Here is a 26,400-nt window from a genome sequence, read left to right on the forward strand (position 1 = left end):
GTCACGAACCAGTGCAAAGAAAAGGTATAATTTTCATTCGCAAGTAAAAACAACAAAAAGAGTGGCTAGCTGAATGAGCGCTCGTTGTTATGGCTCCACCGCAGTTTTAGTGATTACCTTGTCGCACGACGGACAGCAGCTGCAACCCTTTCACTTCCACAGCGAGCACCCACCGTTGGAAGAGAAGCTGTCGCCGTCGCCTCAGCAAGAGGCCATGGTGGAGGAAGAGGAGGCCGTGCCTGACCCTAATTTTGTCGTCGACGAGGAGCCGATGGAGGACGAGGAGATCGTCGTGGTATTGTCGTCGGAATCGCAAACGGGTGAGGGTCGAATTTTCATTTTTTTTGCGTTTATGTTTCAGCACGAAAACGTATACGTGGCTTGTGCCGAAAGCCTGCGGACAAATTTCCAGTGCGGACGACACGCACTGGACGGTCGGCCTGAGAGGGCGCTCGCTCGCTAGCTAGCTCGAACGCGCGCACGAGAGCTAGTGCACGTGCACACTCACACAAACGCACTCTCTCTCTCTCTCGCGCACACACACACACACACACAAAACACACACACACACACACACACACACACACACACACACACACACACACACACACACACACACACACACACACACACACACACACACACACACACACACACACACACACACACACACACACACACACACACACACACACACACACACACACACACACACACACACACACACACACACACACACACACACACACACACACACACACACACACACACACACACACACACACACACACACACACACACACACACACACACACACACACACACACACACACACACACACACACACACACACACACACACACACACACACACACACACACACACACACACACACACACACACACACACACACACACACACACACACACGCGCGCACACACACAAACGCGCGCACACAAACGCGCGCGCACACACACACACACAAACGCACGCACACAAACGCACACACACACAAACGCACGCACACACAGATACAATAACTTATTTAAATGGTGGCTCTGGGCTCACATGTTCGCGGGCAAGCACACACGCTCACACATCTACTAATGGCGAATTCGGAGAATCGCACTGGTTTGCACCGGGGCGCCCCAATGCTCTGTTTCATCCAATCATCGTCGCCCCGGGGCGCCCCGGTGCGCGCCGGTGCTCTTTGCCGAATTCGCCATAAGATGGGAATTGGTGATTGCTTGACGCCGGTCACGTGCCCACAGGCTCTCATTACTGAAATTCCTGTGTAACAGTGTACCTGGCATAAAACGACATGCGACGACAGCATGTCCCCTCTGCCGATCAAGTGCATGACCCCCTCCACGAGAAAAAAAAAGAAAGAAATCAGGTTGCGTCACTTCTCCAGTGAATTTATAGAAGGCCTGGATGTTGGGAACTGTAGAGGGGAGTTTTTGCGCAGTTAGGCCCACTTCAAAGCACGCAAGCAGGGAGGGAAACACGCACCGCGATAAGCATTACTGCAAGATAGCAGTTACGCAAACTCGTAGGCTTTGTTAGCATTGGTGGTGCTGACAGAGCTGCAACATTCCCGCGAGCTCACATTGGCGGCTCGCGGCTATGGCAGCACGCAGCTGCGCGAGACCGCCACGGAGTGGAAGTCGCGACAGCTGAGGCCTTATGTTGATTGGGATGTAGGATTCGAGAACGCTCGCGTATAGCGCCTTTTCAGTGCGCATCGGAGGAAATACTAAAGAAATACAAAATAATTCGGAACTCCCGATTTAGGTGTTTCTCGTAGCCCGTGCGTTGCTTCGCCGACTTTGAATACCCGCGCAGTTCCTTAACGTTCCCACCGCGTGTGCCTCGTTCCCCCATGTGCTCTACGTGGCGTCAGTTTCGACTCTGCAGCGGCGCTTCCCGCTGGCGCAGCCGGCAGTGCTTGCCTGCCGTGTGGTGAAACCGCAGGGACAGTCATTGCGCTGTAGACGAGCGTGTCTACCGTACCGTTGACCCAGTAGGTGACTACAAGGGGAAGTTTACAAGTGACCCTCGTACTGAGGGCGCGCTTGCGTCACAATTTTCGTGACTCGCGCTCCGTAGTTTTGTCTTTCTTTTTCGTTTTGGTAAGCGGAGCTTTCTTTACCTGCCTCCGCGCGACTTGCCGGGTCGTTTTCGGCTGTCTCGCCGAGTAGGAGCTGTGGTTAGTATTGCGACCGTACTTTTAGCTGTAGGGCATACGGTCAATTTCGCGGACGTTTCGCGTAACTCGGCACTGGACAACGTCTACGTACATATGAATGTCAGCGTTTCTTGCGCTGTGCCAAGCTCGACATCTCGCACATTGCGAGGAACGCTGTCGGTCGTCCACTTCGACGCTCCCTCTGAAAAGTAACGCGAGGTCTTACGAAGGTGATCGCCAAAATTACCACGCGAAAGTTTGAGTTGTAATTGCGCACAGAAGGCGCTCTTACGATCACACGGGTTAGCCCAACGTTCGCGTGCCTTTCGCATCCCGCTTAACCCGAAAAAAAAAAGTGATTGCGACAGCAAATTAGTGAACGGATGTAGGAAGTAACGAAAGTAGTCTTTGCGGCCTTATAAACTTGTAAACGTAGGCATACTGTACTCACGGACAACTTTCTGTGAGTATTAAGGGAAAGGTGCGTGGCTGCTGCACGTGTGTTACTGGGACAAGTAGTCCGGCAGCGTTTGACAGAGCTCTTGAGTGCTCGGAACAGACGCTGAAATCGATGCAGCTTCCACGTGTAACGGTTTCGCGTTGCCCAGACGCGGCAGGCAAAAGCCACAAAATAAGTAAACCTTCACACTTAGTGGTGTGTTCTATCTTATTGAGGTACTGTCGCTAACAAGGTGTCTGTTTCGTCTTCCCCAGCCTAAACTTCGGTGGATTAAAACGCGCGGCTCTCTTCAGAAGCGCTCTCACTAATCCGCGCTTTGCCTCCGTAGCTTTCCCTTCATAGCCACAGAAAGTTGGCCGCGAGTGTAACTAAACTCACAAGCATGGTGTCACGCGCACACAAGCCAACACGAACGCATCTCACTCAATGACCACCGAAACTCGATGTAAAAACGCTGTGGGGAAGAAACGCGAAAACAGCAGCGAACGAATTGACCTTCGTGCAGTCGCTCGCACCAACGCTAACTACGCCTTGAAAACAGCGCAGCACGGATTGCGTACCCATCGCATATTGCTCTCAAGATACAGTGGCGTGGCGCTTGGGCCGCCCGAAGTAGAACGCGGCCCCCTCTTGCCCCCCCACCGCCGCCCTTGAAGCCTTGCGCGTGACGGAAGGCGGCGCGCTACCTCCCCGCTTTCCGCCATTGCATGCGCGAAATTGAGCCGCCATCATCTAAAGCCCCTTAAACTTCGTAGTGACACTCTCCCCCTTCGCCTTCTCTCCTCCTCGCTTCTTCTCTCTTTCCCGCTCCCTCCTCGACCGTGGCGCCGCCTACAGAGCTCGAGCATAGCGACGGCGCCAACATGCGCTCCTCGCCACTCCGTAGACGCTTCTGGAGCAAAAATGGCGCTGATACACGGCGCGAGGGCCCACGTGATGCTATCAGGCCAATAGCGATGCGGCGTCGGCCTCGGCCAGCGCTCGCGAGGAGGAGGCGGCATTCTTCAAAGCGTGGCACTACTTTATGAAGTTTAAGGGGCTTTACCATCATCCGGTTCACTCTGCCACGCTTCCACTCGCGTATACATCATACGCCTCTCGGCGATGATCTTATCGCCCTTGGAATTAATATGGAACCGCTCGGCGACAGCGACGGAAGAAATGCGCCCGCAGTAAAAAATATTTCAATAAAATAATAAAATAAAGAAGCAATGAAATCAAAAGCCGCGGATATTAAATCCTTCGCCGAACAAACGTTGCAAGTTACATTCTAGTTGCCGTATGAAACAACGTAAAATCCCTAAGGACTATAAGCGGAGACCGCAGACCACAATGTGACCGCCAACACTCTTAAAACGTCCTCCGAAAGAATGCGAAAAGTTGAAAAACGTTGTATATATATATATATATATATATATATATATATATATATATATATATATATATATATATATATATATATATATATATATATATATATATATGCGTCGCGTTGAAAGCATAAACGCTCAGGTCCTACCCGCACTCGACAAAGAACCGCGGTTCCTGTCTGCGTAAGCTACGAGCTACAGGTACATGAGAAAGGCGGGGGGGGGGGGCAGGAGGCGGGCGTTTTTAATTAGGCAGGGCGCCGTCGTCGGCCAGCCGTCCGACCGGCGCTGTTTCACGGCTCTACGAGTTCCTCCTGGAAACCCGCCACGGCGCGCCGCGCTATATTATACGCTCACGCGTAGCTCACTCTAACGGCGCGTAAGACGAAGCTACTGCGCATGCGCCTTCCGGCGGTGGCATGTGAGGGATGGCATTAGGAATAGGAACAGGGAATAGAGCAAAAAAAAAGCACACGTGGCCGCTGGGTCTTGCTGCTGCAAAAGTTCGCTCGCACTCAAGCTCCCTTTTTTTTTCGGCTCTACAGCTCGCCTTGCTTCAAGGAAAAGTTCCAGGTGAAAACGCCCATGACGCTATTCCCTTTTCTCCCATTTTCCCCTTTTCGTCTTTTTTCTACTGGCCTGTGTGGGAAATGGAGGGAAGGGAGGGAGAGAGCTAGACTTTTCTCGCTTTGTTCCGGGGTTCTCGGAGAGTTGGGTAGAAACAGGAGCTAGATATAGCAAGGCGAGGCGAAAGAAAAGGGTCGGAAGGGAACGAACGGGAAACGCATAGGGAGGAATGCGGAAAGAAAACGCAGTACAATGGGGGAGGGGATATGCGAAGGAGGCATATAAATACGGCGGGAAGAAAAATGGCGGCATATAACTTCAAGGAGGCTAAGATGGAGGTTGCGAGGAATTCCGAGAATACGCTGATTGCAAAGAAGAAAAAAATTACACCGAGACATGCGCGGTGGAAGGATGAGCTTCGGGAAAGAATGCCGGTAAAAATAAGAGAACGATAACGGAAGAAGACAATTAAGGTAAATCAGGAACAAAGTAGGGCGATAACTAAGAACGACTGAGGAATATAGGAAAGTCGAGGAGACGGACGAACCTGGAAAGAGTTTAGAAGGAAAGGGAGTGAGTGAGAAAAAGAAAGTAAACTAATGAAGGCTCCAGAGATGGAGATTGGACACAGAACCCGTCGTCCACCTTATTCCCTTCCTCGACCCGCGGCGGCGACAAGCGTCCGCCGGTGCTTTTTCTGCTCCCGGCTTCCGGAGTTTCTTCTGCGCGCCAGGGATAAATTAGATCCGTTCCCGATTCGACAGCCATGCCAGCGGGACGGTGTGCAGAGGATCCTCCCCTCCCTCTCTTCTTGGAGGCTACGCCGGGCCATTCTTTTTTTTTCACCTTTTGCTGTCTGTTTTGTTTTGTTTGTGTGCACGTTCGGTGGTTTGCTGTACACATGACAAAGGCTACAACGTACAGAGCCCACCCTCCCCCGCCCCAACGAGTCGAATAAGGTTGAGAGGAGGTCGGTGGGAAGGAGGGGGAGGGGCGGCGAAGCGAGTTAATCGCCTTAAGAGAACACTGAGAGCGCTCCATCGGGGAAAGGGGAGGGGGGGGGGGGCTGTAGGAAATGAAACTAGGAAGGAACGGCCGTCGACGGATGGAAGCGGTAACGCAATTATTGTTTCTTTACTTTATAATTGAGTCGCAGGCCCCGGCCGCAAATTAAGATGGGCAAAGAGTGCGGCTGCTTTTTCCTCGGCTTCACTCTTCACGCTTGCTTCGTGCGATTTCGGATTTGTCGCTTTTGTTTTCTTCAAGCCCGTCACACCCGTGGCGAGGTCACGTCTGCGGCGAGCTTTGTTCTCAAATTAGGTTGAGGGCTGCCACCCCTGCTTTCCACTTCTCAAATCGTGCTCTCACAAGCGCGCACGCACGCACGCATGTACAAAGCGCGAGGACACACGGTATAAAGGTGTCGTGTCCTCTTACGCTCTTGCGCCGCGTCGAATGCGCTTGTCACTGTAAGTCGGCGGCGGTGGTGCTTGAGCGCCGTGTTCAAAGCTCGGGCCCGTCACTCAAGAGCGCGCTTGTCTGGCGAAGCGATTACGACGGGGGTGCCACTTTGGGTTGTTTCGTGAACGCGGTAGAGTGCCGTTCAAGTTGAACACTTCGCTGGAAGGCGCACTTACCTGAGCTTTGGCGTGTGTGTTGGTTTACTTGAACGCGGGTAACGGAAAGTACGATTGTAGTCGTAACGACTGAATCGCGACTGAATCGGATTGCGACTGAATCGCCGACATTGCACCGAATGCCACAATCTCGGGATATTCCTTTCCCACACTGGCGTGGACTGTCTGTCCTCGCTCTTCGAGGCCTTGTCAGCAATTAGGAACAGATACGTATAGAAGAAAGAAAAGACGGGGAAGTTAGCCCTGGGGATATATCCGGCTGGCTACTCTGCATAGGGGTATGAGAGCACAGACACAGGCATGAAAAAAAAAGAGAGAACGAAGGAGGAAGAACGAGCGGGAAAATGTACGGAAAGCTTATACTATAGATGGCTTGCATTGACGTCATCCTGAGCGCCGTATTGGTGAACCAGCTCGGTGCAGCAGCTGCGTCCTTTGGCGTATCGCTAGGCTCCAAAAGCGAGGGAGAGATAGAGAAACGAAGAGAGAAAGGTAGGAAGGTTAACCAAGAAAGTGACCGGTCGGCTGCCCTGCACTTGGGGAGGAAGAAAGGGGAGTTGACTCTGCTCCAACAGTCTTCAACAAAGTCGGTAAGCCGAGGGCCTCTCCTACGCTTCCTTTTATGCGAAGCATATTAGAGAGTTTTAGTATAGCGTAAAGCAGCAGACGCAAAGAGTTAGCGTTAGCGTTAGCGTTGCGTGCACCACACTGCGCATCTGCTATACGTAAACGCTGCTGGAGCTCTTACGTACGTACGCTATTTTCAGGATTTAGCGTTGAACGCTAACGCACGCAAGGGGAGCCTTACGTACGGCAAGATGGCGGCGCCAGTCGAAGTGAGAGCAGCCCGCTTCGGATCTATCGAGCCGTCTGCCTGCACTGCTAGGCTCTATCCTTCCCCACTAATGCTCGTGTTCGCCTTAGATTTGTGTGATGATGCTTCGGCAGCGGTGCACAGGTGACAAATGGGCGTTGTTTACGATATACGTTCTCGATTAGCGGCGCAGTAGGCTTAACGAGAGGGTTTGCTCATAGAGTTAGTAGAACAACTCTATGGGTTTGCTAAATGTGTTTGCTGTATCCGCCTCGAGATGGCGCCCAAGTGTATTTCGCTCGTTCGCTTGGTGTAAAGCCGCATGTGGAACCGATGCATGCCATATTTTCCGCGGCAAAACAGAGTAGTGTGGTCGGTGCTGTGGTCACAATGCGTGTGCGTTTTACCAACGACGACGATATGAACCTCGTGAAGGAGGTTTTTGCCTTGAACCCATTCGGATGGACGTCAAGGTGGGCGTCCGTTGCAAAAAATTGGAAAGAAGTGGGAAATCCGCTTTCTGGAAGAGAAATTGCCGGCGAAACGTCCCCTCCGGAATAGCTTCGACGTTGAGTGGATCTTGAGGACACGTACAACCTGCGCGGTCGCTCTCATTCCCGAAGCATGAGGGTGTCTATGTCATCCCAACTTAAAAAGGACACGTAATATGGGTCCCACAGAACACTCGATCGCAGCATGCCAAGATTAATCGGTATGTTTCGCGACTCTCGGCAAAACAACGCTCAAACCAAACACCTGCATGCGTAATTAACGCAGCGACTGTGGCTTTCGATAAGCTTGACTTAGGGACACACTTGCGGATTCGGCATTGGATAAGCTCGACATTTTGTGTGGATTTGGGTTTCCAGTACTTTGTGTCTTTACATCTAGATGGCGCTGTATTTGTTTGCGTTAACGTTAACGCTTTTCTCCGTTCCGCTATTCTAAAACACTACCTTGTGCCGCGCAGTGCAGTCTTTCTTTGCGTTAGCGTTGCGTCGCACGCTAACGCTAACGCAAGGGTTTTACGCTATACTAAAACTCTCTATTACTAGAGCTCAACCCAGCTCCTCAGGCGCGGCGGTGTCGCCTTCAATACCACGTGACACCGTGACGTCACGACGGAGGGGAAACGGGGCTCCAACTCGCGCCGTCGCTCTCGGCGTCGCGGTGGTATATAAGCAGCTGCGCCTGCCTCTGCTAGACACTCACGAGGTGAGATGCCTCCTGGAGACAGAGCTGCTCGTTGGAATGAGAAGCGAAGGTTGCGGCGTGCTACAGAGACTGTTTCTAGGTGGCTTTGCTACGGCGCAGCGACTACGCGCCCCGCATCGGACGCGGTGAGCGTCGAGCAACGCAGCGTTCGGCGCGACAACGAAATGTGCGCCTGAGCAAGCGCCGCACGCCTGAGCCGACGCCGACGACACCGGCTTTTCTGCGACACGAGCTCCTTAATGCTGTCGCGTTAAAATAAAGGCTAGTATGCTTCGCATCCTGGGCTTAACCTTAGCTGAGCCACAGCCAGTTTTTTTTTTTTATGCGAAGCATATTACGAGAGCTCAACCCAGCTCCTCAGGCGCGGCGGTGTCGCCTTGAAACCACGTGACACCGTGACGTCACGACAGAGGAGAAGTGGCTTTGGCTCAACTCTTGCAAGACGGGCTGGGTGGGAATCGAACCAGGGTCTCCGGAGTGTGGGACGGAGACGCTACCACTGAGCCACGAGTACGATGCTTCAAAGCGGTACAAAAGCGCCTCTAGTGAATGCGGTGTTGCCTTAGAAACGAGCTGTTTCTAAGGCGTGCGTCTCTTGCTCAGGCGCACATTTCGTTGCCGCACCGAACGCAGCTTTGCTCGACGCTCACCGCGTCCAATGCGGGGCGCGTAGTCGCTGCCCTGTAGCCCATTGTCTTACACCCCTTGGCGGGTCGACGGGAACGCTGTCGCGTTCCACTCTTGAAGGCGAAGCAGTAATGCATGAGTTGTTTCTTCGTCTAGCCGAACCAAATATAGCCAAGCAACAGCAGTTCACCAGGCTAAACAGCGGTTCAACAACTAAAATAAAGGCTAGTGTGCTTCGCATCCTGGGCTTAACCTTACCTAAGCCACAGCCATTTTTTTTTATGCAGACAGGTAACCCGTGACACTGACTATGATGCACTGACCTCGTCCTAGGCGCTATATTGTGGAATCGTCACGATGAGGATCTGCGTCCCTGACTTAGCTTGCAAGCTATCTCTAAACGATTGCAAGGACCTTAGAACGACAGAAAGCTGAGCTAGTTGGTAAGGATACATAATGCAAAATAGAAGTGAGGCGTGCAGACAGGACACAAGAGTAGAGAAGTGGACAACACGAACGCCGACTATCAACTGAAGGGAGCACTGAGGCGAAAAATGAAAGACACAAAACTCATCTCATTTCAAACTCAACATTTCCTGAGCATGCGCAGATGAGTTTTGTGTCTTTCATTTTTCGCCTCAGTGCTCCCTTCAGTTGATAGTCGGCGTTCGTGTTGTCCACTTCTCTACTCTTGTGTCCTGTCTGCACGCCTCACTTCTATTTTGCATTATGCAAGGACCTGTCGGCTTGAGTTGCCGCATAATTGTTCTCGTTATTTCCTGAGCCAGCGACGCGCAGCGCCATAGTTCAAGGTACTTCGTTTTCGAGAAGGGTCTGAAGTCCAGCCTGTTGAAGGCTGTCCAGAGAGATTCACGCTCGACGTCGCACCAGTGACAAAGGCACGAAAGGTGTTCAACAGCTTATGTGCTTCCGCAAGAGTCGCGCATATAGGCGTGTCAGGCATTCCACACCGAGCAAGAGATGACACTGAGAAATGCGATCGCATTACATGGCCGATGGAACGTTCGAGTAAAGGATCCTTTTCTTCCATTTTGAAGTAAGGTTAAACACTGCCTCGACGATTCAGTGTGTATGCTTTTGCATGAAAATTATCGTGATAGAAAGGCGCTTACCCGACAGATACTAAGCTGAACACAACTTGAACAGAACGGCAGTACTTCTACGCACGTGTGCCCGCGAGATGTCTGAACGGGCGCTGTTATTGCCGACCAGTTCTGGGTCTCGCTGCAATACGACGACCTTGGTGTGTGATATTCCGCCTTAAACGAAGCAAAAGAAAAAGAGAAGGAGAAAGGCTAGCTGGTTCAGCAAATGGCAATAAGTATCCGCTTTGTGCCGGGTGTTCTGTGTGCATACGTTGCGTTCTAAGAGCCCTCGGTTAGTTACGTTATACGCAGCCCCCCAACCCCCATTCTATTCGTTAGTTTCGCTTAGCTCCTGCCTCTGGTAATGCGATCGCGCCTTGCGATTATCTGCAGCGTCGCTACTTGTGTGCGAGCCTCGACAGAGCAAGCGTGCTCTGCCGCGCAATGCTCTTAGCTGTACCGTGCATTGCTGGCTATAGTTAGTCTCGCTAACGTGAAGACCGGATTGTCCACCAGTGCGTGTACGGCTGAGTAATGGACGGACGATAATGCGGCGAACACACCACGCTTAGCGCGTGTGTGACAGCAGCGCCATCTGCCGTCGTCTGCCTCCCCCTCCCCCGTTTCTCTTTTCATGTTCCAAGTTTTTACAGTGAAGCTGTTATGGGCTAGTTCCCTCAGGATCGTGCCCGTGTGTAGACACAAAACTCCCCACACGTGGGCCGATCCTGAAGATAGTGCGATGCCGGGCCGACTCGTGGCGGAGGTGAAGCAGGCGTTGAGCACTCCCCATACGTGGGCCGATCCCGAAGATAGTGCAATACCGGCCCGGCCCTCGGTGGAGGTGCAGTTCGCCATTAAGGGCCCTACCTAGACGGCCTCCCTGGTCATCCTTCTTCACAGAGTGGAAGGGCACTTTTTCTTTCTACTTCGTTTTTTACGCTACCCGATACCTATGGAAATGGGAATGTCAGGAAATAAATAGTACGCGTACAATTTATTCACGTTAGATTGCGGAAGTTGTCGCGCTTTTATTATGTGCTTACTATGAATTGAAAGAAAAGTCGGAAAGGTAAGATCTAGCCGTTTGCAGACATTGCTTAACCAACGAATCGTTCGTGCCACTTAGATAATGTTGTGTCAGTTGTCTTTTCACTCACGAATATATAGTTATTTGCGTACGCGCGCACGCAGGCGAGCACAAGGGCTCGCTCGTACACGTCGTAGTCGGCGGTGATGTGGTGTAAGTTGCTCCCAGAGTCCGGGCATCGAGAGTTGTGGAACTGCAAAGCTGTATCATCTTCATTAAACCCAGCGCTGCAAGAATTTGGTCTCAGCAGGGGCGCTAGCTATAGCTACTGCCTTCTTGATCGGGATGACTTTACAGCATTGGGGCTCACCCTGAAAGTCTTGGCATGTACAGTCGCGGACAGAATAAAATGGACCACGGGATCTCCGAAAACGTTCAATTCCCGAGCAGCCTGCAGCAGTAACCAGTAAAACTGCCCACGACAACGTTGTTAGCATATTCTAGTCGAGGTCCAAAGTGCAAATACCAGATTGCGTTGTGAGGTTGCGGAGATATTCAGCTTTTTCTTAGATTTCATGGTCCATAATATTCTGTCCCCGACTGTACGTGCTACGTCTAAGCCCGTGCCGGGAGCGGTTAAAAGAGTGCGCGCACGCGATGACGGCTCCCAAGCCCGTATATAAGTATACCGCCTGCAGCACCACGAATGGATTCGTAGTCAGCTAGTAAAGCGATAACCACCACTCTCGCGTCAGAGGACTGACGACACGCGTCCATCACGGTTGTGAGTTGGGCTTTGCACGGTATGCGGCAGTATGAAGGCTTTTAGCGTAAACGCAACTATAGTGTATACACGGATGCAGAGGCCCTGCGTGCGTCCTGTTGTTCCCCTGCATCCATGAACTGTAGTTATACACGCTAAACGCCTTCGTGACACGCGCCTGTGTTCGTCGTCGTCTCTCTGTGGGCTGCCTAATGCACGTAAGTCGTAATGCGAGCTTCGTCAGTACGCCTTAATCCTTGATTAGTATGATAACGATGGCGCGTTGACATACGAGCGCGTACAGCTGTTCGGGGGCTTTGCTGTGGGGCGCGAGGACCGGACCTAACCAGGATTCCCAATTTGCACGAAGTGTATACGCGCACGCTCCTCATACGCTCAATATATATATACGCGGCAGCCTGCGCACTTCCGAAGTCGGCCAACTACCTGAACGAAAGTTCCGATTGACTGAGGAGAGCCTACAAAAGTAAAGAAGGTGGGGAGTAAGGAAGGAGGAAAAAGTGGAGAAGGAAGGCAGGGAGGTTAACCAGTTTAGCCTAACAGGTTTGCTACCCTCACATGGTAACGGGAAGGTGGGGAGCATTCACTGAACATATCGATAGGGTGAGTGAGTGAGTGAAGTAACTTTATTTTGGTCCAGAGAAGACGCAGGGGAGACCCCGCGCCACCCGGCTAGTCCCACGTAGGGACCGCCAAGCCGAGCTTGACGGCCCGGTCGCGGGCACTCTGGGGGGGGGGGGGGGGTCGCGTCTTTCTTCACTCGTCGAAAAAACAGCGCGAGGGCGCTCTAAAGACGCGCGAAGTTACGCGTTCACGTGGTTTTCCCGCGCGACCACCTGCGACGTCAACACGCGCACGTTTTGGGGGAGGTGGGAGGCGCGGGTTAATGTGCACCGGAGCGGGCGCAGCTACAGCGACGCCGCGCGCATTTGTGTGCGCGTCCGTACGCGCAGCGAGCCCGGCGTCTAGCCTGCTGCCTGACTCCCCCAGGAAGCAGCAGCCGCCGTCGCCGCCGTGGTGCGAGGGAGACGAAGGCGATCGTCGGCTCGGACGGGGACCGGAAGAGGGGGAAGAAGTCGAAGAAGCCGCCGACGTCGTCAGCGTCGAGCCCTGGCCGCCGGGCGACCGACGACACGTCGCCCTTCCGGGCACCTCAGCCTCGTCGTTCCTGGTGCCGTGGAACCGGCTCGCAGCCGCGCAGGCTGGTCCGCGTCTAGCGGCGGTGCCGGCGCCCTGCGTCTCCTCCTCCTCCTCCTGTTCCTCCCGCCGGCGGGAAGCTGTCGCAGTCCCGGAACCCGGTGCCGCCCCGTGGGGAAGAGGAACCGCGCTGCTGCCGACGCCTGGGTCGACTGCGGCAGCGCGGCCACTGCACCATGCCTTCAGGTTGGCGCGCCGGAATGTTTGTCCGTACGTTACAGGGAACCGAGTAGTACTTGTTGTTGTCCCCGGTTGGTATACCTATCAATCTTGGTAGAGATGGCACAAAGCATGGCGACAAACATGAAGTAGACGACGGGATAAGGTGCCTCCTCTCGCCTACTCTTCTTTGTCGTCTTGTGTTTTTTGTGCGATTTCTAACAGTTTAGCGAACGCGCTTTTTGTGCGCTAGGAACAGTTCGACGCATCGGGCAATTCGATACATCTAAGCTCGCTCGTAGCGAACGTCCACGAAATTCGGCGACGCGTTGGTTATTTGCGGATCGGTTGTCTAACCACTGAAGGATTATTATTATTATTATTATTATTATTATTATTATTATTATTATTATTAATATTATTATTTGTTTTGAAAACATGTATACATTTCACAGGAAAGGGAAAAGCTAGGCGCAGGCTGGCAACTGCCACCGGAAGGGGCAGATCGCTTGCCTACCCTTCAGAAAGGAGGCGACAGAAACACAGAAATGAGAAATACGAAGGAGGGTCGGAAAGGGTGAAGAAAAGAGGCAAGGAAGGAATCGTAGAAAACGGAACGCCGTAGTAAGCGGGTAATATATGCCTCTATTTAAAATCTTTCTTAGCTTAACCTAAAATAGAGTTTTCGGCGCGCTAGACTGTGTAGGCCTGCTCCAGTTCATTCTCCTCAACGACCGCGTGGTGCCGGAGTACCACATCCAGCTGAAGCGTCGGGTGGCACCCGGATTTGGATGGTGTCCAATGCGCATTTACTTATCAGGGACTCAGCGTGCGTGATTATCGGCCAGTACGTTTCGCGTTTTCGGTATAGAGAATAATTCGCCTTATGGATCTCGAGAAGCTTCCTGCTGAAGTCACAATGACTTGTGGGATAGCGCCAGGCGGCTGACATTATCGGCGTTGGGCACCGCTCTTGTACAGATATAGGAAAAATAAATAAAGAAAGGCAATGGAAATGCCAGTATCAGATACGTTCCGCGTATTAGCCTTTGCATAGAAAAAAGAAGTCGACGCTGATCTTCGTCCCAAAAGACCAGCGTCGTCTACCTCGTAGCACCGGCTTCCCTCAAATTTGTAATTGAAGAACTCTTGTAATGAAGTGTACCTGCTGTTATACTTTTCCATTATTGTTCACTCTTCCACTCCTGTCTGTAACGCCGCACAGGCTTGAGTGCATAAATAAATAAATAAATAAATAAATAAATAAATAAATAAATAAATAAATAAATAAATAAATAAATAAATAAATAAATAAATAAATAAAAGTGCAACATTTATAACGACACAACTAAGAAATCAATCAGAAATTGACGCAATATACCTCTAGCTTGTCCGCGGCTGTGACTAGAAAATATTCCTCGTGTGCGGCACTTCGTTAAGAGGAAGCTTGAGGGCGGTGGCTCCTGTCTGAACGAATGGAAAAGGAGAAATCGTTTTTCTATGCAGCCACTGCACCAATTTTGATGGAGTTTGTTGTATACAAAAGAAAACGTTAGTCTAAGTGACCGATGGCAACGAATTTTCGATTTAGGCCGTCAATTTTTCGAAAACGATACGATCGAGTTTCTATCTTTGTATATGGGCCATGAAAAATAAGGTCACAATTCTGCAAGCTGCATGTAGTAGTACATCTAAAGCGGACAAAATTGATGTATTATTCGTGGCTCTGAAATATGCCACTAATATGTGAGTGAAATGTTTGCAAAACCCTTGTATACATTAACAAATTCATGTAGAATATAAATTGATATGTCAAATTTGTCCGCTTTGGATGTTGTAACGTGTGCAGTTTACAGAACTTAGCGATGCCTGTCCTTGGTGTAGAGCTGTGAATTTGTAAAGTTACTTCTATTTTTTTTTTCAAGCTAACCAAGATTTGACCAAGATTTGAAAATTCCTCTTAGAAAGTTCAGCCATAAATTAAAATCTTGCTTCCAGAAGTCACTAGAATCTAACCGTTTCTTTCAAATGCAACAGAGTTAATTAAAATTGGCCCACTGGTTAACTCGGAAGAGCATTTCTGCGTTTTACGTGCACTAGAAAAGGCGGCGTCGGAGTTGGGCCCAAGCTTGAGCTTGCCCTTATAAACAGTACGCACGTACTATTTCTAATACGTTTCCGATGGTAGTCTTACAGAACAAAAAAAAAAACACACACACACACACACACGCACGCACGCACGAAATAATAGACGGGATGCGTCACAAGCATTTACTTCAATATATCGTTTTATTGGTCCCGGGGCACAAATATATTCTAGCACAGATGACTTGGAAACTCCAGAACTTCGTGCCGCGTGTTAGTATTTGTGGTTTTCCCTTTCTTTACTGCGGCTACGAAACTGGGAAGTTTCGTTGTGGCGGCGTCAAGTGTGAAAGCCGACACTGGCGGGTCGATTCGGATTGTCAGCTAGCGCCACCCTCGGAAGATTGGCGGTAAAAGATAGAAGAAGAAACTAAAGAAAGGGATAGAATAGGCAGGATCGTTCATGGTCGTGGCTGGTTATATTACCGGCGCTGCGTGTGTTATACCGGGGCCTAATGAGCGCCCTGCCGGTCAGTCTACCCTCAGTGGCCTCCACTCTCCTCTCCGCCGCTCGTTCGTTCCCCCTTTCGCATTGCAAAGTACTTAAGCGTTGAGGCGAACTCGCCCAGCGAGGCGGCACAGCTAATTAAAAACGGATTCCCGGGCACCTCGCGGGAGAGATCCCTGCTGCCACTTAGCTATCGCTGAAAAAAAAGATAAAGAAAAAGATGCGAGAAGTCTGTGCAAGTCCTTCGCCCTGGCACTCGTGTTTCTTCGGGGCCGAACGACTAAGAAGAGAAGGAGCGCTTAAGAGAGAGGTACATGAGATGCAAAAGGCACGGAGGTTAACCGGAAGATGGATATCGAGTTTGCTTCCCTGCGTTGGGGAAGGGGTAAGGGAAGACGGAAATGTAAATAAAGGATGCACACACGTAAAAAGCGAGGGAGATCACGGAGCGTCTCCCAACACAAAGTGCAAAGGGATTTAGGGACACATTGCTCAACGATGGCGCTTCAATTCGATTCTAGTGCCTTCTGCAGTCGATACGAATGCTCTACCGTGTACTCCGTTTGGTATTTGGCACGCGATGATGTGCATGTAAGTTACGCAAGAAGTTCTGTGATCAAGCTGCATCACTCCGCGCGTTTCGTCGCGAACTCTCGTGGTCACACACGCTCGCGGGAGCCTGCGCGTAAGGCTGCCCCGACAGGCTGCTAATGAATCGCCCGATAAACGAAACAGAGAACTACTCAGAACAATGTATTAACAGCCTGACTACACAGTTTGTTTATTATAATGGATTAAAACTTTTTGAAATAAAGAGCTTAAGTAAAGAACGCTGTCACATAATTGCTGGCATGAAACTCCAAACTATTTCTGGTTGCGAACGCAGCTGCTGCAAGAAGTCTTGCTAGCCTCGACGACGTGTGAACGCTATGTCTGAGACGGAGTACAGGCCATCGCTGCTGTCACGGGGCCTACCTGGCTGCCAGGTGGCCAGGCGTCTCTTACTCATTAGAAGGAGCAGTTTGTTCTCGGTAGAGCTGAGATTCGAACCGAGTACCTTCTACGTTCAAGCTGTACTCTTTGCCATTATGCCATTGATGTTTTCACGGCGGCTGTTTCATCACAGTAGCCCCTCTATGTACGCGCCGGCGACCTTGCTTCTCAGAGAGCAGATATCAGCAAGCTGAATCCAGAAGTGAAGGTTAGGGAAACCCATGTACTACCCGCTGTTCCTGTGGTAGCCGAACTGTCACAGCGCCAGGGTTCTCTCCAGCATAATTTGCATATAGGGAAAACTCTGCGCTGATATGGATGTTTATTTATCTTTTCTTTTTTTTCGCAGCTGGCGCGCGGAGACGCACCCCCCGATGACTCCAGTGCGCGCCCGGCCTTCCGCGTCGTCCGTGTCCGGCCCGTCGCCGTGGCAGGCTCTTGTGCCAATGTCCACGACGCCGATGTTTCCTGGAACGCTGCAAGCGCCACCTCCGCCGCGGCCGCCGCCTGCGACTTGGCAGCGCCCAGCCGTACGCAAGATAGGCCGTGCACTGTTGATTTCTCTCTCTCTCTCTCTCTCCCGCTTATTTGCCGGAAAGAAAGAAAGTTTCACGAGGTTCCCGCTCGAGCGCTCTCGAAGCGGGAACCGGGCTTTAGAGAACCTCGTGAAACGCGACGTTGCCCGCCGTGGACATGTCCATTTCATGCTGCGCCTTGACTGCGCCGCTATTAGAGAGCTTTAGCTTGTCCATAAACTTCTTTCACTTCACACGTAGAATGTGTCAGTCACGGCAGCGCTTGCTTTGCGCGTTATCTGGTTCGACTCTGCGTCACCAGATGGCGCCGCAAGCATTGCTGCTGCTGTACACCTCTAAACCTGGTGTTCCGTAGACGCTGAAACGTTTACGTACGAGCTAAATTTTTTCTCATGTAGGTTTACCGGATACGTGTGTGGCTGTAGCGACGCTGGTAGTGACATTTTGTGACGCTTTGTCCAACCACTACTCGGTAGAAACGATTTGTTACCTGGGTGTTCCCGCAAGAGGAGAACTAAAGCGAAACATTGCACGTTAGCGGTTGCGTCTTTGTCAATGTTTTGCAGCAGCAGTTTAGTATAGCATTGTTAGTCGCTGCAGTGAAGATTTTTCTCTATCTCTGTATTTACATTCTACACCGCAAGGTGGCACCAGTAACTCGGCATATACAGCAACTCTAGGCTGTTCACACCGGTCTCCGGCTACTCGGTATTCCGTAAACTGCCATATAGTTACGGACAACCCTACCTTTTGCCGATTACCGGCCTACCGGAGGCGTAAACGTCAGTGGTTGGTTCGGTGGGGCTACCTGGTTGCACAGAGCTTAACAAAACAAACACAGCTTAACCAGACAAACACAGAGCTATTACTGGAGCATCTAAGCGTATTGTACTTCGCTGTTGGTGTAAAATTTCACCAGTGGCGTAGTCGAGAACACGTTGCCTTTTTAAATGTTATTTTTTTCTGCAAGAACACGCACATACACCTAAGCCTATATATAAGGGCATTGCGATTATACGAAGCGCCACAACATGTTGCTACCAGCGTTATTGCAGCCGCAGACCTGTGTGGTATCCCTGTAAACTACTAACGGTAAGAAAGTGCCGGACAAGCTAATACTTTCTATTAGTGCTTCTGGACGTCATATTTCACTGGCCACTTAGTCCTAGCGCGGCGTGATGTGGATGCACCCGGGACGGGCGTCATGCCCTGAAAGTGTGTCGGAAGCACTTCTCGCGTGGTTGCCACTTTAGACGTCAAGACGACGTCTATATAAAGTCCCGATTCTCGACGTTGCCTCATTGGCGGTTCGGCCGAGCGGTTCCGCATTCGCAGTGCGCTCCGTGGGACGCTGTTCTTTTGCAGGTTGATCCGACTCGCACCACGTGACCGTCGCGATGACGCACGCTCATGACGTGTCACTCGTCACCCTCGCGATTGGTCACCGAAACGGTTTTGTAATTTCCGCTTTTGCCGTTCGAGGTCAAGTCAGCCAAGTGTGGTCTGTAGACAAGACCGAGGGCAACGAGAGAGCGTTGTAGCACGAACCGCGGCCATAGATAAGCTGTCGCAGATAATACGCAGATAAGGTGTTGCCGCGAGTAATGTCGCAGAGATTCATTTGCATAGAGGACACAAAGGTGATTTAGCCAGGTCAGAGCAGCGAAGGTAAAAGTTCAGTGGGGGCGCTGGGTACCGTATATATAGCCTCGTAATGACCGATACTTCAGTTTTCAAGGGAAATTGAGATACGGGAAATCGGACGTTGGGGACAGCGATCATTTGGCGAAGTCATTTGTCGAAGTAAATTCGCTGAACCGCGCCGCGGTGACGAAAACCGACGTTGGCAAAAATGGGAATTGCACAACCATGGTGGTTCGGTACTGCGAGTTCATCTGCATATTCATTCGAGGCTAAACCTTTGTGCCCCGGGCGTGTAATTCCCGTCCAGCACTTACTGTGGGGGTCTAATAAGCGCCCCGGCCTCATCTGCATGCTGTCATATCATGTGTTTGCCTTTCTTCATCGGCTGTCCTCAGCGTGGACTCTGCTGGGGGTGCGTGTGTGTGTGGAGGGGGGGGGGGGGGTGAGGGGGAGTCATTCGCCTTGTCGTTCGGAGTAAGATGAACTTAAGAGGGAATAATTTCTTCAAGCACTACCGGTCAATTTCACGGCTACTTCGCGCGGCACTCTGTAAAGACGCCACTTTACGAATGAGTGGTTCTGTAGCCGCAATCTACGCCACCGTGTCTTAGATCAGTAGCCTGCAGCAGTAAGAGATAGCTATTTCGCAAAAGCCGCTGAAAGCCCTCTTTCTTGCGTCTTCACTTTTCTGTCCCCCACGTGGACTATTTCTTTATCCGTGCGTTGTACGAGACATGCATTGGCCGTGATCTTTTACTTCAGCGTGGTGTACTCGTTTCCCGTTTGAAAGTGCTAAAGGAAAACTTAAGTGGCCGTCTTAAAAGTGTTATGGTTGTTTCTCCTTTCTTACTATCAGTCTTCGAACATTAAACAGAGTCGTTCTTTTCCTTGACGTTGGGAGAGCGTGCCCGATGTAACATTTTTTTTTGTTCAGGCCAGAAAAAAAAATTTTTTTTTTCGATTTGTTTACCCTCGAGGTCTCCTGAAGCATCTACCCACTTAGTGAAAGCCACAGAACAGCTGACATCGTTGTGGCAGTCACTTGTCCGTAATAAAATAGAACGTCACTTTTCACCAATAAGTTTCATCGAACTCAATACAAAACATTCTTTTTACTCGTGAGAAGTACTTCATTTTCCAAGTGCTTTCGTGAGAGACGAGCTACACATTTCGGCTATACATTTAGTTTTTGTCCGAGTGAGCTGCTTCGGCAGCGTGCCGTGTTTTTTCTTTTTCTTTCTTTTATGTGTGGTTACCTTCGTAGTTTTCATCTCCCTCTTGAGAAAAAACGCGCGTGAAAGCTTTGGTCAGACCGGGACAGACAGTTCCGTGCTATAGTTCCTGGCGGAATAAAGGGCAGCTCGCCCCCCGTAAGTTTCTCTTGGCGACGTCGTGTGTTGATCCGGCGCACTGGACTGATCCTGCGGGCGAGCAGGTTCGCGGCTGGTTTCGTGCGCTTCACGTTCGAGTGCGGGGGTGGGCAGCTGCTCAAAAGCCTTTCAGTGAAGTGCAATTGAGCCGCCACCTTTCGAAGGCCCCGGCAAAAAGCGTCGCTCGGTTTTCTTCTGTATCCTTTGTAAGTGGTCGTTGCTGACGAAAATGTTCAGAGCTAACTACTCCGTTTTTCATTCTTTCTCTCGATGTCCTAAAGTGGGCTTGAGTGACGGTTTCACCTGATACCTTATTCTTTGTAGTTTTCTTTTTCTTGCGGTGGTTGTTTCTTTGAGGTGTAATGAAATGTTCACGAGGCGGTTGGGGGAAAGGAGGTGGGGGAGGGAAGGGTGAGGATATGAAGGTGCAGATGCGTCTGTGCCAAACAGGCTCTTAAGGCAACCGCACAAGTATGTAAGAAAACGCGAATCCACAAGAGGTGACGCCGTCGTCTACTGTTTCGTTATTTTCCTTGCGCTATCGCCCGATGTGAAAGATCTTGCCGCTATATACAGCCTTTGTCGAAAGCTTAGGGGCTCCTCGCGCCTTCACTTATGTTGAATTCCAATGGCGGAGTCGGGGCAAGTTTTTCTGTTCGTTTCAGAGCAAGTTTGTTCCAATGACAGAGTGAGGGTGGATGTAAAGTGTTCCAATGAGAGAGTCGGAGTGGATTCAGAGCCGGAGTCACTCCGTGGAGCAGAAAAAGATGCTCCGCCAAAATCGGCGGAGTGGACCGGAACTCTGCGTGACGTATTTCCTTTACCACGTTTGTCTGCTGGGAGGCGCCACCGGTCAACGTTACTAGACTAGGTTCAGTTGTCAAACTCTCCGTAGGCGCCGTACATCGCGGATGCCCCCGTTTCTTGGTTTGCCGCCAGAGGGCGGGAGCACCGCAGGTATCTCTACGCAGACGCAGCTCTGCGTTTGCGAAGGGGCTCGGGTCCTGCGACTTCGCAACTTACGTACTCAGCAAATGTTTTCACGGATGCGTCTTTAAATGTTTGTATATTATCGCGTTTAGGAGATTGATTTAAGAAATTTACGTAGCTATGAAAATGCTGCTGCGCTGCCCCAGAATGCGCTGTGGAGTCCTTAGTCGAGGGCCACAGCAGCCCCGGCCGTCCACTGCGCTCTATTAATCAGCTGTTGCTGATGAGTAGCTGTAAGTAGCTGATCAGTAGTTGCAATCAGCTGTTGCTGCTTAGTACTAATTAGTTATTAATGCGAACGCATGGTATGACTCATGAGGCGATGTTAGCGCGACCACACGATGGTCCAAAAAAGTCACGGGAGCCCAAGCGAACCAATCGAGGCAGTTCACGACGCCAATTAAGGCAGCGTGGATTAAGGCAGAGTGAATTAGGCGAAGTTAATTAAGGCACAGTTAATTAAAATAGAGTTAAGGCACTCGAACCCACGACCATTGGGGGAACCTTTCGAACCCGCGACCGTTGGTGTCAATTAGGGCGATGTTAATTAAGGCCCAGTTTGTAAGATATAGTTAAGGCACTCGAACCCGCGGTCGTTGGTGAGAGTTGAAGCCTCGACCTTTAGTAGTGGCAATGAATTGCCTAGGCGGATTTGAAATAATTTGAATATCTACAAGCTAAGGCAAACAATATTACCTTAGTTGTGACAAGCTACGCGGCATTCACACATTTTAAAACTCTGGCTAAAGTTAGCTGGGACACACGGTATAAACGCACTGTCAGCACTTCATTTCGGGATGAAAAAAAAAATGAAGCTGACACTATTTCTTTCATCAGAGCACCGCATTCACAAGTGCAATGTTGAAATTTACGTGAGCTTTGCTCCCTTGCGAGCAGACTTGTACATTCACAGTAGGTTATCGCTGCGGGACCGGAGCGTAAATATGCTTTCGCGTCACCAAATAAAATTGGATGATACGACCCGTAAGCTCTTCAAAACGCACACGGCATTTAAAATGCACAAGAGTGTCGCAAAGATGCACCGAGACTGCAGCAAAACACGCATGTATACAGCGCGCCAAAACAGATAAACAACGGACAGTGCTTCGTCGCCCCGTCCGCGCCGTGCTGACCGAGCAAAGTGCGACAGCAGCGCCACGAGATGGGTGGTGGGTCCACGCAGTCACGGGAGTTTGAAAACTGAACCTAGTCTAGTAACGTTGCCACCGGTCACAACTCGCGAGGAAGCAAAAGCTGCTGCACGCTTGGCGAGATATAAATTGCGCACATAAAAAAAAGAACAAGTGAACGGCGTTGAAGAGGCAAGTGACGGCGATGCTGGGAGCAAACAGCGGAAGAAAATGACAACACGCAAGTCATCCTGGGTAACTCGGCAATAGAAGTTCCGCTTCCGCCTTGCTCAGGCGGCGCCGGTTGTGTTCCACTCGCGGATTTGGAGGCGTTGCTCTACGCCAGCGTCGAGTGCTCGCTCGCGGAGTCCGTCGGCCAATCCGACTCCGCCATTGGAATTCAACATTATATAGATGTCTTTGGTCTGTGTGCTGCGTTTCCCGTGGCGCCCCTGACACTCCGTACCTCTGGACGATGAGTTGTCTTCATGTCAGGGTCTTGGAGCTCGTGGCACGTCACAGAAACTTGTTTAAGAAAAGCAGCCGACCCAACGAGCTGGAATCTACGTACGCCGAAGCCTTGTGCGAGTGCATAGAGAGTCTAAATGCGATTTTGCGTTTATTGAATTTCTGCACAAAAGTGACACGGAAGGCTTTATTCAGGCACGGTGGAAAGGTTATTGCAGTTTCTTGAAAACAAAACACACACGTGCAATACATTGCGGGGCGCCCTAGTGTTTTTCTGGTTTTTCTTTCCCCCGCCGCACTGCCGCCGCCGGTGCGGATGCCCTGAGGCTAGCGCCATCTGGTGGTGGTGCAAGGAACTCAGCGGTGGTGACGTCACGCGCGGGGCCTGCGTTGTGATCGATTGGCCTATTCGGTGAGAGAACAGCCACGTCGCAGCTCCCACGCTCACGAAGAACCCGGAGAGATTCGCAAAGAAGAGCGTCGCTTCTTGAAAACCTGTAGTGAGCATGGCGGTCGCAGGCAGTGTTAGCTGCAGCTCTACGTCGAAGCGTTTTGAGTGATGTATTGAGTGACGAAGAGTATTGAGCGTCTGTTGATTTGTGCGTTCACCCGCCGTGGTTGCTCAGTGGCTATGGTGTTGGGCTGCTGAGCACGAGGTCGCGGGATCGAATGCCGGCCACGGCGGCCGCATTTCGATGGGGGCGAAATGCGAAAACACCCGTGTGCTTAGATTTAGGTGCACGTTAAAGAACCCCAGGTGGTCAAAATTTCCGGAGTCCTCCACTACGGCGTGCCTCATAATCAGAAAGTGGTTTTGGCACGTAAAACCCCAAATATTATTATTATTATTATTTGTGCGTGCGACGCGCATTGTGCTTTCTCGTGTTTGCTTGACAGCATGGACAGGGTCGATTCCAATGTGGTCGCGATGCTTCGGGCGCAATAGCGGTTCAGAACAAGTTGTCACCGACATCAGCAAGGGTGGTTACGGGAGCAGCGGTGGGAGCGCGACCATGTGAGGAGGGAACGAATGTCGTGAAAGAAAAATAAACGTTTTTAATTAAAACGAGACACAGTTGGATTCATTAAACGAAAACAAAATGTCTAATCAAATTTATGTAGACGTCGCTATCACTTGCAATGCCGCTCTTGAAGTGTGCAGAAAGGTACCTCCTCACATGTTGTGTTGTTTTGCTTGTCGACGTTCGTGTGAATTTGGTTGCGCAGGTAGTTGCATTGTTTTTTTTAAACCTGTTCAGTCAAAAGTGGCGAGTTACAACTACGACATGATTGTTTAGCTGATTTCGTGCGGCTGCGCTGGTGGACGGGCTTAGCGTCTGTCGGTGGGGCCAGCAGTATACATCCAAAGCCTTCTTCGGCCTCCACCCGCAGTGGTTGCTCAGTGGCTATGGTGTTGGGCTGCTGAGCACGAGGTCGCGGGATCGAATTCCGGCCACGGCGGCCGCATTTCGATGGGGCCGAAATGCGAAAACACCCGTGTACTTAGATTTAGGTGCGCGTTAAAGAACCCCAGGTGGTCGAAATTTCCGGAGTCCTCCACTACGGCGAGCGTCATAATCAGAAAGTGGTTTTGGCACGTAAAACCCCATAATTTTAAATTTTTCTTCGGCCTCCAAGGCAAGTCTGTTCTGTGCAAGGGGTGCCATTTTGGACACCCGCGCGGCTGACTTTCTGCTGCGTCGCTTTCCGCGCTGAAAGCTCGAAACGCGTGCAAATCGAATGTTGGGGCATTTGAACATGCAGCTGTAATGGCAGGCCGACACAACGAATTGCGCGCCTTGAAGAACAATATGACGTCACTTCTGTTTCTAGTGGATATGACGTCACATCATTTTTTTTTCTTCCGCTGGAAGGGCTCCCTCGTCACACAGATGGCGCTGAAGACCCATGAACTGCCATATATTTAACTTGTGGGCTTCTATTGATGCTTTGCTGCCAGGTATATTTTATTTACCTTGGCGTGGACTTGATCGGGGACATTTCTGTTGTAGCAAGTTGCATAAAATTAGGAAATTCGCAGGCGGAAGTTGGAATTGGTTGGCGCAGGACAGGGCTAATTGGAGATCTCAGGGAGAGGCCTTCGTCCTGCAGTGGACATAAGACAGGCTGCTGCTGCTGATGATAAAGTTGGCTTCAGCACATGATAAAGTGGAAGCTTGGACGAGTTGGTGATTCAGTATCAACACCTCTGCACACCGCAAAAAAGACGAGGACAAATGAAAGGACACAACACAGGGGCTGCCTTCAACGAAGCTTTATTTGCGAAACCGCCAGAACTGTTTATTTTAGACATGAGCAAAAAGTAATTGAAACGTTTGCATGATGTCGCACATCTCATGAGCCCGTATCGCGTCACAGCCAGATACTTGATTTCGTTTTTGGTGAGGGCAATACACTGCATGCTGATGCAAAGGTCACCGAGCCGAGAACAGCTTACCCGTGAAATCATAGAGGCTGACCCCTCAGGGACGTCACAGTCGTAGTGTCGTGCGGCGCGATGGTAAAATCGTCTCTCTTGGTATTGTGAAGCGGGTTCCACGCGAGTTTCTTCGCGCTCTTCTTTGTTTTTTTTTTTATTCTTCGACGAATCCTGTGCCTCCTCATTCGTTTTCCGATTTTAACTTGTAGCGATATCGCATCCACACGCTGTAGCATCGCGAAGACGCCGTTACTGCTGACGTTCGGCGGTGGCCACTCAGCTTCGAACTCTAAAGTGTCCCCGTTAATAATGGACCCCACTTACACGACACGCTCCCTGGATACGACACGGATAAAATTTCGCATGCGAATGCGTTAAATTGTTCTACGTAAGCTAACAAGCGCGAGTTACTTGACTCTTGCCAACAACCGTAGTTCATGGCGCACACTTCCCCTCTTTCTCTCTCTCTCTCTGCACCACCTGCCCCGGAAATATGTAAAATCTCACGGGCTGGTGTTGGTTTTGCATGCTTTCGAGGCTGTTGTGACATTGAACGGCAGGATTGTGCGGACGAATGCACGGGAGACACGAATCTCGGCAGACCGTACACGGCACACAGCACGCCTACGCAACCGCGCTGCCTGGCGACCTTTTTCATTTGCTCCTGCGAGCGCCGCCGCCCAGCATTGTCCCTATAGCGTCGTCTAGCACAGCTTGAGAGGTCTGTAGATGAGAATGCGTTCGCGTACGCATTCTGTGTTTGTGCGCGAGCACATGTTCGTACCTTCAGTAGCTGTCGCTCTAAAAGCGATGAACCGTGCAGGTGCTACCTAATTGCAACGCAAGGACAACGGCTTGGGCCTGAGGGGGAGGGGGGGGGGGTTTACGATGTGGTCGCGCGAGTTCTGTTTTGAAGCCAAAATGCGGAGTTGATAAAAAAGGAAAAAAAAAACGAGGACAGACGCCATTTTATCGAGGACGAAGAAAATTGTGTGAAAGGGAGAGGTGTTGCGTGTAAGGAGCCTTCAGTACAGGCTCCCACAGGCCTCTTCCACAAGGGCTTGCTTGATGTAAGCCTCCAG

At 50.9% G+C, this 26,400-nt stretch overlaps 1 protein-coding gene across 2 annotated transcripts in view; it reads left to right on the forward strand.

Moving 5' to 3' along the window:
* LOC139049469 (serine/arginine repetitive matrix protein 1-like) overlaps positions 1–26,400 on the forward strand; it is a 145,918-nt gene that overhangs the window by 107,905 nt on the left and 11,613 nt on the right. For both annotated transcript variants that reach the window (XM_070524947.1, XM_070524946.1), the window contains exons 9-11: positions 163–320; positions 12,752–13,181; positions 17,090–17,270. In XM_070524947.1, coding sequence (XP_070381048.1) covers positions 163–320; positions 12,752–13,181; positions 17,090–17,270 — 769 coding nt within the window. The remainder of the gene's footprint in view (positions 1–162; positions 321–12,751; positions 13,182–17,089; positions 17,271–26,400) is intronic.

The sequence above is a fragment of the Dermacentor albipictus genome, chromosome 9 (genome assembly GCF_038994185.2).
Source record: "Dermacentor albipictus isolate Rhodes 1998 colony chromosome 9, USDA_Dalb.pri_finalv2, whole genome shotgun sequence".
Taxonomy (NCBI): domain Eukaryota; kingdom Metazoa; phylum Arthropoda; class Arachnida; order Ixodida; family Ixodidae; genus Dermacentor; species Dermacentor albipictus.